We start from the raw sequence: 13,409 nt of genomic DNA on the forward strand, positions 1-13,409 counted from the left end.
AGGTGATATATGAGAAATATGTCAAAGATCTTTCCTAAATAAAACTTGCGAAAAAGACAAATGCTGAAAAGGAAGCTTTTAAGCTATTAATGGATCATTATGGGGACCAAAAAGGAGTTGCAAGGAAAGAAGAAATGGATTTAAGAGAGACAACGGAAGTTATATTGGAAGCAAAAAAATCGAAGGATTGAGACCAATAAGGGGATGCGATCGATCGGGTGATGAATGGGGGGGGCCTCGTGCCATCCATCAGCTCCCCGTGAGAGGAGATCGTGTGAACAACGGCGTTTTCATTCATCAGCAAGTTCACCGTCCGGGGAGAGTCAAAGCAGACGCAACTTTTTTCCTGTCTTAAATGCCTGTGAGTCTCCTTTTCACTTTGTATTCACACTTTTCACGTGTGTCCACAGCGCAGAAGTGGATGTACGGGGGTCTGGACAGTAACGTCTTCCTGCAGTATCTGGCCTGGGTCACCTACCCCGTGGTCCTCATCACGTTCTCTGCTGGCTTCACACAGATTCTTGCCCCGCAGGCTGTTGGTACGTTAAACACACACACAAACGATACAGACATAGTCAGTAGAACCTCGAGATAAGAGCTGCTCCGACATACGAGTGTTTTGAGATACGAGTCGTCCACATTTTTGTTTGACATTTTAATACAGACAGAGAATACAGATTTTGGGACTGTGGATTCTGGAGTCTAACTGACTCGAGGGTTTCCTTCTTTTAAGCTAATAATGAAGAGGATTTATTTCTATAATGTTGAGGTTTGAGGCGATGATGTAATTGCTATGCACCCCCATCCCCTCCCCCCTTGCAGGATCAGGTATTCCAGAGATGAAGACCATCCTGAGAGGAGTTGTGCTGAAGGAATACCTCACCTTCAAAACGTTTATAGCCAAAGTCATCGGCCTCACCTGCGCCCTGGGCAGCGGCATGCCGCTGGGCAAGGAGGTAATAAATACACACACACACACACACACACATAAACAGACACACACACACACACACACACAGCACAAACTCACAGCTACGTCAGTCAGGAAGCTCACAACTACGTCGCACAAATCAGTGGAGATATTGCCTTGGGGAAAAAAAACACTTGAATGTCCTCTCATGTGAATTTGTGCTCTTGTGTGTGTGTGTGTGTGTGTGTGTGTGTGTGTGTGTGTGTGTGTGTGTGTGTGTGTGTGTGTGTGTGTGTGTGTGTGTGTGTGTGTGTGTGTGTGTGTGTGTGTGTGTGTGTGCGTGCATGGGAGTGTGTCTCTCTGCAACTGACAAACATCTATTGTCTACTTAAGGATGATTTCATCTGAAACCCACGTGAGTCAGCGTGAAGTGCAGGAGCTCTTCTAGGGCGGTGTGTAAAACCCTTTTACCAGATGCCTTAGAGCGTATATGTACACAGCTAGCATGCTACGGTTCATGGACGTGTCAGGAACACGACCCTGTCACACCTCTAGTCCAACCCCCCCACCTCCCTGCAGCATGAATTACAAATTGCTCACAAATAGTACATGAATCTTTAGTATAAATAGTGTATTTACCCATAATTCAGCTGGGACGGGCTCCAGCAACCCCCGTGACCCACGAAAATGGAGGAAGCGGTACAGAAAAGGAGTGAATGAATAGTAACGTACTCGTGCTGTTGGTGTTAGTCTTCTACTCTGTCACATGTATGTAAGAGAGTCTGAATGAGCCTCCTCAAAGACTGCCTCGCCTGAAGACATTCTTGCAGGAAATAATTTTGCACACACACACACACACACACACACACACACACACACACACACACACACACACACACACACAGACTTGCCTCAGGCCCTTTTGGTTTTTGTCCCAACAGTGCAGACTTCTGGCTTCTTTTAACTTCAGCATCACTTTTCTGATACAATGCTCTCACATTTAATCCTTTCGGTTCCACTGTGAACTCCATCCTCTGGATTTGGAGAAACTGCATCTGTTGATGTGTTTTCAAAGCCTTTTTTTTGTGTGTGTGTGTGTGTGCAATCTCACGATGAGTGAGACTTGAATTATCGCTAACATTGCACCTGTTTGTTTTTCTTGTTGTCCTTTCAGGGTCCGTTCGTACACATCGCCAGTTTGTGCGCCGCCCTCCTCAGCAAGTTCATGTCTCTGTTTGGAGGAATCTACGAGGTCAGTCTTGTTGTTAATGTTTTGTCAATACCCCTTTCCTCCCCTCAGTCCTCTCAACATTACCTTTTTTTAAAAATTTTCTAATCCATCTTTTTTTTTTGTTTAGTTAGTTTTAAACCTATATAATACACTTCATACAGTTCTAGTTCCTCATCCTCCACATACTCTGCCTCTTCAGCTACTTCAGCTAAAAAATAATGGCTACCCTGTTATTCAAATTTTTGACCCTGTCAGAAATCTGCAGGCGAAACTCAGGGCTGAAAAACCCAACAGTTAATTCATTAATTTATTCATTCATTCCTCTTCTTGAGGATATTCTACAATAAAACCAAACAGACACATGACTGTAAATCAAAACGCTCGTAATGGCTGACATGTGGCGTTATCGATCTGTTGTGATACCTAATCCATCCAGAAGTTATCATGTTATTCATCTACATTTCTCTTATATTACAATTACGGAACACACAACCCCATTTTTTCTTTTGTTTCGTGCTGTAGATGACTTCTAGATTCACCATTTCTTTAATTCATACCTGATAACATGTCGTCACTCGTCACGTTAATTTCTCCAGTCAGAATCCCATTTTTTCCGATTTCGCTGACGCCCCAGGAATTGACTATAATTTAATTCACATTGTTTTGGCTCTGCTCTTGGTCTCCACCCACTCCTGAGGGAAATCTGTGACTGTTTAGCTGATGAATACTCTGTTGCCTTCATCAGATAAATGTGGCTGTCAGCTCTTTGGTGCTGAGTAGGTAGCGGCAAGTGTGTTTTTAGAAAATACTGCCTGTTCATTGATTTAAAGAGGTAAACCAAATAAAGTTTTGGCCCAGGTGAAAGTTGAATCTTTAATTCAGAGCAGGGAAGAACGGATATCATACGTTAAAAGTAAGAACTGTGCAGGAAATACTGTAAATTGCATCCTGATGCTCTACAATCTAAACTGTACATCTGTTTGTATTTATCTGTTGAGGAAATGAGATAAAAGATTCAACACCTGACAAAATCCCCCGCTTTCATTTGCCTCAAAAATGGTTAAAAGAAGTCACATCAATGGCAAATTTTATTATCTTTTTCCTTTTTTTCTTTCATCTCATGTCAAGCAGTAAGCCATATTATAATTATAGTGTTTAATAAGTTTGTTATTGGTCTGTAAATTGGATCTTTTTCATCTTCAAAACCGACTTTCCCCAGAGAGAAGTGCACAGATCGAAATGGAAATTTCATTAGGAGGGAGGAAGAGATTGTTGAAAAAAGATGGAAGCTCAACGTGGAGAAAAAAAAGGAAGCAAAAATCATTTTCTCCATTCTCATTTCCTTCTTTTTCTTTATCCTCTTTGCTGTCCGGTGAGATAATCGTCTGACGCTCAAGGACAACAGATAAATTCTTGACTTTCATCTCTCTTTGGGGACAAACTGGTCTTTTATTTAGGGTTCGGAGATGTTTCACCTCTCATCCGAGAGGCTTTCTCTCTTAAATCACATCTGAGGAAGCATCTTTAGGATCGATGTGCGGATTCAATCATCCAACGTCAAGTAAATTTATCTCAATCTGTAGAGTTTACTGCACCTTCTGGGCTGATTGGAACCATTTTTTAACATAAAATCTCCTCCTGAAGGATTAAGTAATGACTCCTGAGGCTTTGTTGTTCTAAACAAGACATCCTGATATCCATAGAACTTGAACACAACGTGTATAAAACACATCTGAATCTGAATTCCGAGGTTCTTGTGTCTCATACTGCAGGTTTTTCCCGTTTTAGTTTGCCGGTTTTGAATGTTCCCGTCGACACTTTATCTCTCTGTAATCTCCATCATCATCTCGTGCCTCTAACCCTCCATTAATTTTTACCACTCCCTCCCTCCCTCTGGAGTATTGTCATGCATTGTGCTGCATATTAATGCTGAGAGTGTGTGATTGTGTGAAGTGTCCCTCTGCAGCAGTTTCTGGTGCTCTTCAGAGTTTTGAAGTACGGAATGTTAATGCGGCGTGTGGGATGTGAGGCCCGGCTTTTGGTTTCGATGTGTTTGGTACATGTGTGGTGTTAAAGACGGGGAATAAAAATGATATCTTTATCAGGTCATCCAGATTAGATTCTGATGCCACACTTGAGACTTTGCTAAATAACTTTCTCGATAAATTCAATTTTTAAAACGAGCCCAACAGAACTGATACTGATCGTAATAATAAAAGGTTTTTCGCGGTTCTTCGGTCTCTTAACGTTATCTCTTGCTCCCATAACTTCCTGAAGGAGCCCTGGACAAAGGTAATTTAATCTCTTCATCTGTTTTTGAGCATGTTCCACGTGTGCTCTTCTTTTATTGTTGCAGGAATGTTTTTTAACCCCTTTCCACGCATCATGTCATACATGTTTTACATGAGCTTGTTCACAATGAGTCAAATATTCCATCAAAACCATATTTAGACCTGTGTTTTTCCTATTTATTGCTTCTAATAGAAATCTTCTAGATGTTCTTTCACAGACGTTTATGCATGCATCCAGAATCCGAAATTAATTTCTGTGAAAATCAGTTGGACAGTTTCTAAATATTAGAGAAATTTTGAAAAATTACCAATTCTATAATGAGGAAAAAAAAATCTTTTTCATCTGTACCTGCACCAAAATAAACCACCAATGAATGATTGTGTTTGAAAACCAACTGGAAGGAATTTAGAAAACGTTCTGGCAGATGACTTTTATTTTGTCCGTTCCTTCTTTATTTTTTTTCCCTTCTTTATTTTCACCCTGACCCAACTAAATGTTTGTTCTGTTGACCTAAAAGCAGAACATCAACTCCTACGATGTTAAGTTCCCTTCACCTTTGGTTGAACGTTTATGAATGGAACGTTTGCACAAATAAGAGAGGAAGGGATCACCACAGTGTGTAGCTAACATAAACCTCCCCCAGGAGTGACCTCATGAACACGTTTCTAATGGAAAAGATGTTACTCATCGCAGAAAAGGGAGGTCAGGAGCTTTGCTCATTCATTCCCGAGGTAAACATGTAGTATAAGAACAGGAAAATGTGTTCAATTCTCAAGGTGTGGATGCACGAGTTTGTGAACATCAAATTACGATGTGATATTTTGGTGTGTGTGTTCCATTTCCTGCAACCATAGGACAATATTTGACAAAACTCAGGGATAAATTCTTGACTTATTAAAACATGCAGTCAGGATTAACATGTTCCACAGTGTAAGCTGTATTTGCAGTATCTTTTTGTACCACTTCATCTTACTGCTCCACGGTCCAGTGTGTGTGTGTGTGTGTGTGTGTGTGTGTCTGTGTGTCTGTGTGTCTGTGTGTGTGTGTGCAGCAGTACATCAGAAGCTAATCACAGTTCCACACTGTAAATTTTGTACAACCACGATAAGCTGCTGAGCGTACAGTCAAAGGGAGACACACTCCTTACACACACACACACACACACTAACCTCTCTCTATCACTGCCATGCCATGCTGCCTGAAGGACTCCAGTCTGACAGGAGTGAAGGTGAGAAATATACGGCATGCAAAAAAAAAAAACCTGTCAAGAATGTATCGTAAAACATGTGGGAAAAAAAAAGTCTTGTTCCCACTGGAAACAAAGCTACTGCCATCTTTTCTGAATGCTGGAGGCTTCTTTTATGAATTATTTTAATGTTTAGCTTGAGAAGATAAGTCCACTCCAAAATGAAGTGTCACAGATGTACTGTGGTGCAGCTGCACTTCCATTCATGGACTCAGTGGAACCGGCTGCCGAGTTTTAAACATCAAACCGACTTGATCTGTTTGCATTTTAAAAGAGACTTTTACATATTATTTTATTTTTGCATCCCAGAATGAGTCAAGAAACATCGAGATGCTGGCGGCGGCCTGTGCCGTGGGAGTGGGCTGCTGTTTCGCCGCCCCCATCGGAGGTGAGTCTTCAGAGAGCAATATATGGTGACAGGCCTAATAATGGTGGCATCAGATAGCATCTCAGCTGCGCTAAGAACGCTAACACACACAGAGCTAAATGTCACACAGTGGAGATATTATGGTTACAGTAATGCAATATTACCCTTCATATATATCTTATGATGCGTTCAGGTTCAGGTAGCACAGGTCTCACATATGATCTTTTGGTGGGTGACATCACTTATTTGTCTCGTGCTCGTCGAGTCACAGCAGCTGAGAGGAGTCAGAGCTGCTGTCGTCTTGTTTCTCTAGTTTTATAAATAAAGATTACACTTTATGACTTTACAACCGGTGATGACAGTCGGGCTGCGTCTGACCCGGGTCATCCTGACCCGAGTGGAGCCATGTCACAGATTTACTTCTGGGTTCTTCTTCTGTCTCCTCATTGGCTCTTCTACCGTGTGCAAAGAAATTTTCCAAAGACTTTTGTTTCTTGTTGGTTCTGCTAGCTTGGGAGTTTCATTTTAGCGGTGTGTGTGTGTGTGTGTGTGTGTTTGTGTGTTTCCTAGGGGTGCTGTTCAGCATTGAAGTCACGTCCACCTTCTTTGCGGTGAGGAACTATTGGAGAGGGTTCTTTGCTGCTACCTTCAGTGCCTTCATCTTCAGAGTCCTGGCTGTTTGGAACAGAGACGAAGGTGAGGAGTTCGACTTCTGCTCCAAACATTGATGGAAACGGGGCGAGTATATTTAGAACCGGGACATTTGGTCTGCACCAGGAGCCGGGCTGGGCTTGAGTCAGTAGTGGTGTTTGAGAAAAGGGCATTGGAGTCATGTGAGGTGTGTTTAGATGTTGGATCCAATAGAAATGACCTCTGGCAGATAACAAAGACAACCTGGAAATGATTCCAATGCTGCAAAAAACTTTCAGTTTCCATCAGAAACTTCTTCCTGAGCTTCTCTTTGCCTCATAAAAAACGTTCCAATCCTAAACACACTCTTTTTCTTCTCCAGAAACCATCACAGCTCTTTTCAAAACCCGTTTCCGGCTGGACTTCCCTTTCGACCTGCAGGAGCTTCCTGCCTTTGCTGTCATCGGGTGAGTCTTGATTGTTCACTTTTCATTTTTTGAAGTGAGGTAGGAGTTTTTTCAAATATATTTTTCTATGAAACAGAAGGAAAACCAGCCATCAAGGCAAAACCATCTGTTTGTGAAATAACTTGACCATCTGGTCATTCTGACAGCCAGCTATTCCCATTTGCAGCGGCTGCAAGTGTTGAATTCTCATATTATTCAGGAGCTGCTCTCGCTGTAGTTTGTGAAGGTGTTGCTTGGGGCTATGATTCGTGAGTCACCTAACATGGATAATTCAGCCTGCAACAGTTGCCAATGCGCTGAGGCACGTCTGATTTTATCCCGCCTCGGCCCGCGGGCTCTCCTCCACGGCTGTGATGAAGCACCGGCTGCTGGAAGGAAGCTGATCGAGAGGGAGGAAGGGCTGCTCCTCCTCCTCCTCCTCCTCCTCCCTCAAGCACATTTCCATACTTACCATCGCGTAGGCTCCAGAAGAAAAGAGAATCCGTCTTTCTTTTCCTTGATTGTTCAGCTTTTGGCTGCTTTTTTTTTGAACGCCCACTCCTTTTATCAGTGACGTTTGTTCCATACATTTGATGCTGCCTCCAGAGCACTTAGTTAGCCTCCCATGTGCACTTTAATTTGTATATGCACGTGCATTTTGGTGTGTTTTTGTGTGTGTGTGTGTGTGTGTGTATGTGTGTGTGTGTGTGTGTGTATGTGCGCAATTTCCATCTTCCCCAGTCACAGTCTGTCTGGCAGGAAAAGTCGGTCAGTGTTTCAGTCAACTAGGCCAGGTTGTTCTGAGCGACGAGCTGCAGGAACATCTTTGAAGAGTAGCACACGATTGTTCTGTTTAAACCTCCAGGACATAAGAACATAGAGCCTGACATACAGCTATATGTCTTATATTATATTATATTATATTATATTATATTATATTATATTATATTACATTATATTATATTATATTATATTATATTATATTATATCATATTATATTATATTATATTACATATTATATTATGATGCCGCCTTACCTTTTTCAGCAGGAATGTGTTGCGATCAAAAGCTCTATACCTTGAACAGCAACAAGGTTGTTCCTCCCACAATCTGAAAACATAAAATATCTCAATCTGTGTCTTTAACTTACCCAAAGCCACAGAAACATCCTGCTTCAAATGTGTGTGACCGTGTGTGTGTGTGTGTGTGTGTGTTTATTTGTGTTCTCCAAAGCCAGACCATACAACTGTAATTACAGGCATACAGGGTTCAGTGTGAACAGTTGATAATATTAATGCCTTCATTTAAAATTCAATGATTTTGAAAGAATTTTCCGGAATATTACAAATGGACAATGACTACAATCAGAATATTTAATTTGCAGACCTGATACAAGTAGTACCATAAGATTTGATTTGTTCCGTGACTGAATTCGTAAATTGAACAACTAGTAATTTTTTATCAACCAATAGACATGCAGACTTTACCTGTGTATAATTAATTATATATAAGTTACGTAAACAATGATAAACAATGAAAAGAAACACAAAAGTCACGAGAACACACCAGCTACGTCTTTACTCCACCAACCAGAACGAGATCCGGTCTCACTGATGTTGTATCCATCCACCAACACATGGTAAAGAACAAGATGCGGTCCCGCTGATGTTGTATTCATACACCAACACGTGGTAAAGAACAAGATGCGGTCTTACTGATGTTGTATCCATCCACCAACACGTGGTAAAGAACAAGATGCGGTCTTACTGATGTTGTATCCATACACCAACTAGCGTTTTTTTTCCTGAAGCACGACTCGTATCTGGGATTTTCACTCGTATGTAGAACAAAAACATGAACAGAGTGACGACTTGTATCTCAAATAACTCGTATGTCATGCAGCTCTCATTTCTAGGTCCTATTTGTTCTCCATGGAGTGAGACACACCCCTAACCTACAGTATTCTATGTATAACAGAACCCTAATGGCTTCAGTGCCTCTATAATAAAGCGGTTTAATAACCCCATCCAGCCTAAATGAAGGTACACCTGATGGAACACAATGGTTCTCCTGTGTTCTCCGATGGGGCGTCATCTCCCCCATCATCCTGTTCATTATTTATTCAGAGACGTTTGACAGGATTAATAATGGAGCAGGATAAATGTATAAGCATTAGCCGGCCTGCAGAGCTGTCTGGCTCTATTCTTTCTCTCCGTACCTTTTCTTCCCCTCTTAGTGTCATAAAGAGGACTCCCACTGAGCTTTTAAATGCATGCTTATGTAAACCTCTTTTCTGCTCCCACTCCTCCACACTTCCCCGTCGGACTCCATGCTGCCTCTCTTTCTCTCTTTCTCTCTCCGTCTTTCTCTTAGCTGTAATTTCCTGCTAATTTTCTTTTCAATCCACGTCACCGCCGTTCCGTTTCTCTTCCTGTCTCGTCTTTGTGATATTTTCCTCCTCGGTGTCGACTTTCTCCCGTCTCCTTTTTCTCCCGTGATTCTGTCGTGTTGTAAACATGATGTAACTCAGTTTCACTGATGGCCATCGCCGTGGAGACGACTCGACTTAATCTAGTCAGGAGAAGTGGATTTATCCACCAGGTTCAATTTGATTTCCCAGAATGCATTCTTTTGCCAAGTAGAAAATAAAAGCACTCCCACTCTTCCTAATGTGTGTGTGTGTGTGTGTGTGTGTGTGTGTGTGTGTGTGTGTATGTGTGTGTGTGTGTGTGTGTGTGTGTGTGTGTGTGTTTGTTCCTTGCAGCATTGCCAGTGGTTTTGGAGGAGCTCTGTTTGTCTACCTGAACAGACTGATTGTTCAGTTCATCAGGAAACAGAAAACCATCAACAGATTCCTCATGAAGAAGTAAGACCCCTCAAATAAACTAGACTTTTACTTTTATTTTAGTAAATATCAAAGAAATATCATGACAGGACTGATGGGTTTTTTTCAGCGCTATACTTTTCAAATAAAGGTTTTTCATGGAAAATATGAGCTGCATGAATAAAATGCAATACCTAATACCTAAGTACAGTATTGTAACATGTAATTACACCTTGACCAAACTGTAATTAAGATGGTTTTCACATATTAATAATTATGATAGTTAAAAATAATGAATAATAATATAATAATCTGAGTGATCATGTCCCACCATTTAATCTAAATATGGGATAATAACAGTAAAAAAGGCATCACCTGGTTATTAAAGGTTTGTTGATACACACACACACACACACACACACACACACACACACACACACACACACACACACACACACTAACTGATGTTAGAATGCTTTGATTACGGCAGCAGGTTTTTACCAAGCAGTAAGACACTCCAGGTGAAAAACTCCGTTACCCATAATCCTCTGTAATTGTGTCTGATATCCTGTCTTTCTGCACTCCTCCAGACGGCTTCTCTATCCTGCTCTGGTCACTTTACTGGTCTCCACGCTGACGTTTCCTCCCGGCTTCGGACAGTTCATGGCTGGAAGGGTACGCCCCCCACTCCCAGACCCACACACACACACACACACACACACACACACACACACACGATTCTTTTATGGACACTAAGCTGTAACACAAAAATGTGGAAGGTGGATTAATGTGACTGTAGCTCTTAAAGTGATGAATGTGTTATATATTCAGTCTCCAGTAACGTCTGGATTTAACACCTCTGGTGAACTTAAGACGTCAGTTCTTTCTGGGGGGGTCAGTTATTTATTTTTCCTCATGATGTGTTGTTTTGGGGGTTTTTTTGTCTTTATGCGACTGCACAGAGCAGCAAACTAATGAACCCTATGAGCTCATCGCATTGTTTCATAACCGCCTGGTCACCATTCATGTCTGCGTGTGATTGTTATTAATGTTCACATCAGTGTGTGTGTGTGTGTGTGTGTGTGTGTGTGTGTGTGTGTGTGTGTTTCAACCCCCTACATCTAATTAACAGGAATAGATAGGAATATACTGTGCATCATAGAGCTGCTTAATTAGGCCCTTTTGGGGGGGGGGGGGGGTTACAAAGATCTATGTTCACGCCTTTGAGATTTACCCTCACTATAATGAATGGGTTATTTAGGGGAGGTTTTGGTTTTTTTTGCCCAATCTGGGACAAAAGTTGCGTCTTCAGTTCAGCCGTCTGTAATTAGCTGGACTTAAACCTGAGTTGTGGTCTGAAAGCGGCAGACATCAGAAACACACACACACACACACACACACACACACACACACTCTTCTCTTAATGAGAGCTTGAGTAAAGCTCTGGCGTCTCCGCTGACACTCGTCTTAAAGGCGTCTTCGGTATCTTGAAGTTCCGTCTCTCTCATTATTCTCCCTCGTCGTTTCTTTGACATAATTTCTCCAACAATCCCGACTTTATTTTGTTGCTCCCTGAAGTTTTGGTTTTTTTTATTTCTAATGCTGTGATTCATGTTGGTGATGTCACTTCCTGTGGCCCCATCCAGCTGACCCAGAAGGAGTCCCTGGTGACGCTGCTGGACAACCGGACGTGGGCCAAGCAGGGCATCGCTGAGGAGTTCGACTACATCGGACACTCCCAAGCCTGGAAGCACCCGCAGCTCAACGTCTTCGTCACCCTGGTGATCTTCATCGTCATGAAGGTAGGAGGCCTGAGTCTCTTAAAACGCGCGATGAAACGAAAACACCCGGCGCCGCTGTCACTTGTAATCTTCATTTTCCTCACCGTGAGGTTACCTTCCCATTATATTCTCACCTCCACACAAGGTGCTTTCTTTCCCCCTCACCCTGTCTTTATGATGAATACCCCCCCCCCCCCAGCAGTTTGCTGCTGGTGGCTGTAATGGAGTTAAAGATAAACGAAGCTCACCAGGAGAGAGTAAATTGGACTGGAACCAACAATAAATGGGCGATTCCTGCCCTTTTTATTCAGCGCTGGACCCGAGCTTCTGGGGGCCGGCCGATCTGGGGGCGGCGAGGAAGACTCAAAGGGAGACCCCGTGTTTATAGTTATCACTGGGGAAGGACTCTAAAGTTCAACCCACGTTAGGAAAAGTTAAAAAAAACAATTCAGCACCGCTGTCTCTAATCCGTCCATCGTGGCTGTCACCACTGTCTCTAATCTGTCTCTAATCCATCTTTACCACTGTCTCTAATCTGTCTCTAATCCATCTTTACCACTGTCTCTAATCTGTCTCTAATACGTGCTCACCACTGTCTCTAGTCTGTCCTCACCGCTGTCTCTAATCTGTCCTCACCGCTGTCTCTAATCTGTCCTCACCACTGTCTCTAATCTGTCCTCACCACTGTCTCTAATCTGTCCTCACTGCTGTCTCTAATCTGTCCTCACCACTGTCTCTAATCCGTCCTCACCAATGAGTTTTTTATGACTACGTCTTAATCCTCTTGAAATGGGAAACCTAAAGTGAGACAATCCCAGTGAGAACCAGTCAGCATCTCTTTGCAGTGTCTCCAGTCTACCACTAGGTGTCACTAAAGTCACCTGCGTTCAAATCCTCATCCCAGGCTGCTGAAATCCAAACCAAACGAACCTTCCTGCATTAATAATGATAAAGTACACACGCTCTGTGTTCACTAATAATATTTTAAGATGCACTAAAGTCCTGAGCTCCACTACCAGCAGCCTGGACCAGAGAATCCGGTTAAAAACAGTGAAATGAATCTCCAGCAGCAGCCGGGAGCTCTGGTGTCCAACTTATGTAAGCAAAGAGCTGATAGTGTGACAGTCTGTCTGCAGGAACGGAGGGAACTGTCTCGCCGTCTCCTCGTCATAGTTTCTGATCAGCTCCATAGAGACGGACTCTCAGCCGTCTGTCTTCACACACACACACACACACACACACACACACACACACACACACACACACACACACACACACACACACACACACAATCTGGATTCCTGCATGAATCTAATTGCAATAAATCACCGTCTCTTGTTGCATCCCGACTGTGTGGCGTCTCACTCTTGTCTTTGTGTGTTCTGTCCTTAAGCTAATTACTGGTGTCACTCCTTGTGTGTGTGTGTGTGTGTGTGTGTGTGTGTGTGTGTGTGTGTGTGTGTGTGTGTGTGTGTGTGTGTGTGTGTGTGTGTGTGTGTGTGTGTGTGTGTGACGTGAAGGTGAGACTAGAATCACAAAAACACAAATGTACTTTTCGAACCAAAGTGCACAACAGCCGTCCAGCTGTTCTCGGCATTTATCCGCGGACATTCACTGACTCACATCCTTTGCTCACACGCGCACACACACACACACACACACACACACACACACATGCAGAC

The 13,409-nt window shown here is 42.6% G+C and overlaps 1 protein-coding gene across 3 annotated transcripts in view; it reads left to right on the forward strand.

Moving 5' to 3' along the window:
- The window catches only part of clcn2c (chloride channel 2c), a 99,435-nt gene that overhangs the window by 48,319 nt on the left and 37,707 nt on the right, over positions 1-13,409 (forward strand). For 2 of the 3 annotated variants that reach the window (XM_068317371.1, XM_068317372.1), the window contains 9 exons: positions 411-539; positions 823-956; positions 2,085-2,162; positions 5,989-6,067; positions 6,617-6,742; positions 7,059-7,143; positions 9,887-9,988; positions 10,537-10,621; positions 11,593-11,748. In XM_068317371.1, coding sequence (XP_068173472.1) covers positions 411-539; positions 823-956; positions 2,085-2,162; positions 5,989-6,067; positions 6,617-6,742; positions 7,059-7,143; positions 9,887-9,988; positions 10,537-10,621; positions 11,593-11,748 — 974 coding nt within the window. The remainder of the gene's footprint in view (positions 1-410; positions 540-822; positions 957-2,084; positions 2,163-5,988; positions 6,068-6,616; positions 6,743-7,058; positions 7,144-9,886; positions 9,989-10,536; positions 10,622-11,592; positions 11,749-13,409) is intronic. The other variant, XM_068317373.1, reaches the window with a different exon arrangement.

The sequence above is a fragment of the Antennarius striatus genome, chromosome 6 (genome assembly GCF_040054535.1).
Source record: "Antennarius striatus isolate MH-2024 chromosome 6, ASM4005453v1, whole genome shotgun sequence".
Classification (NCBI taxonomy): domain Eukaryota; kingdom Metazoa; phylum Chordata; class Actinopteri; order Lophiiformes; family Antennariidae; genus Antennarius; species Antennarius striatus.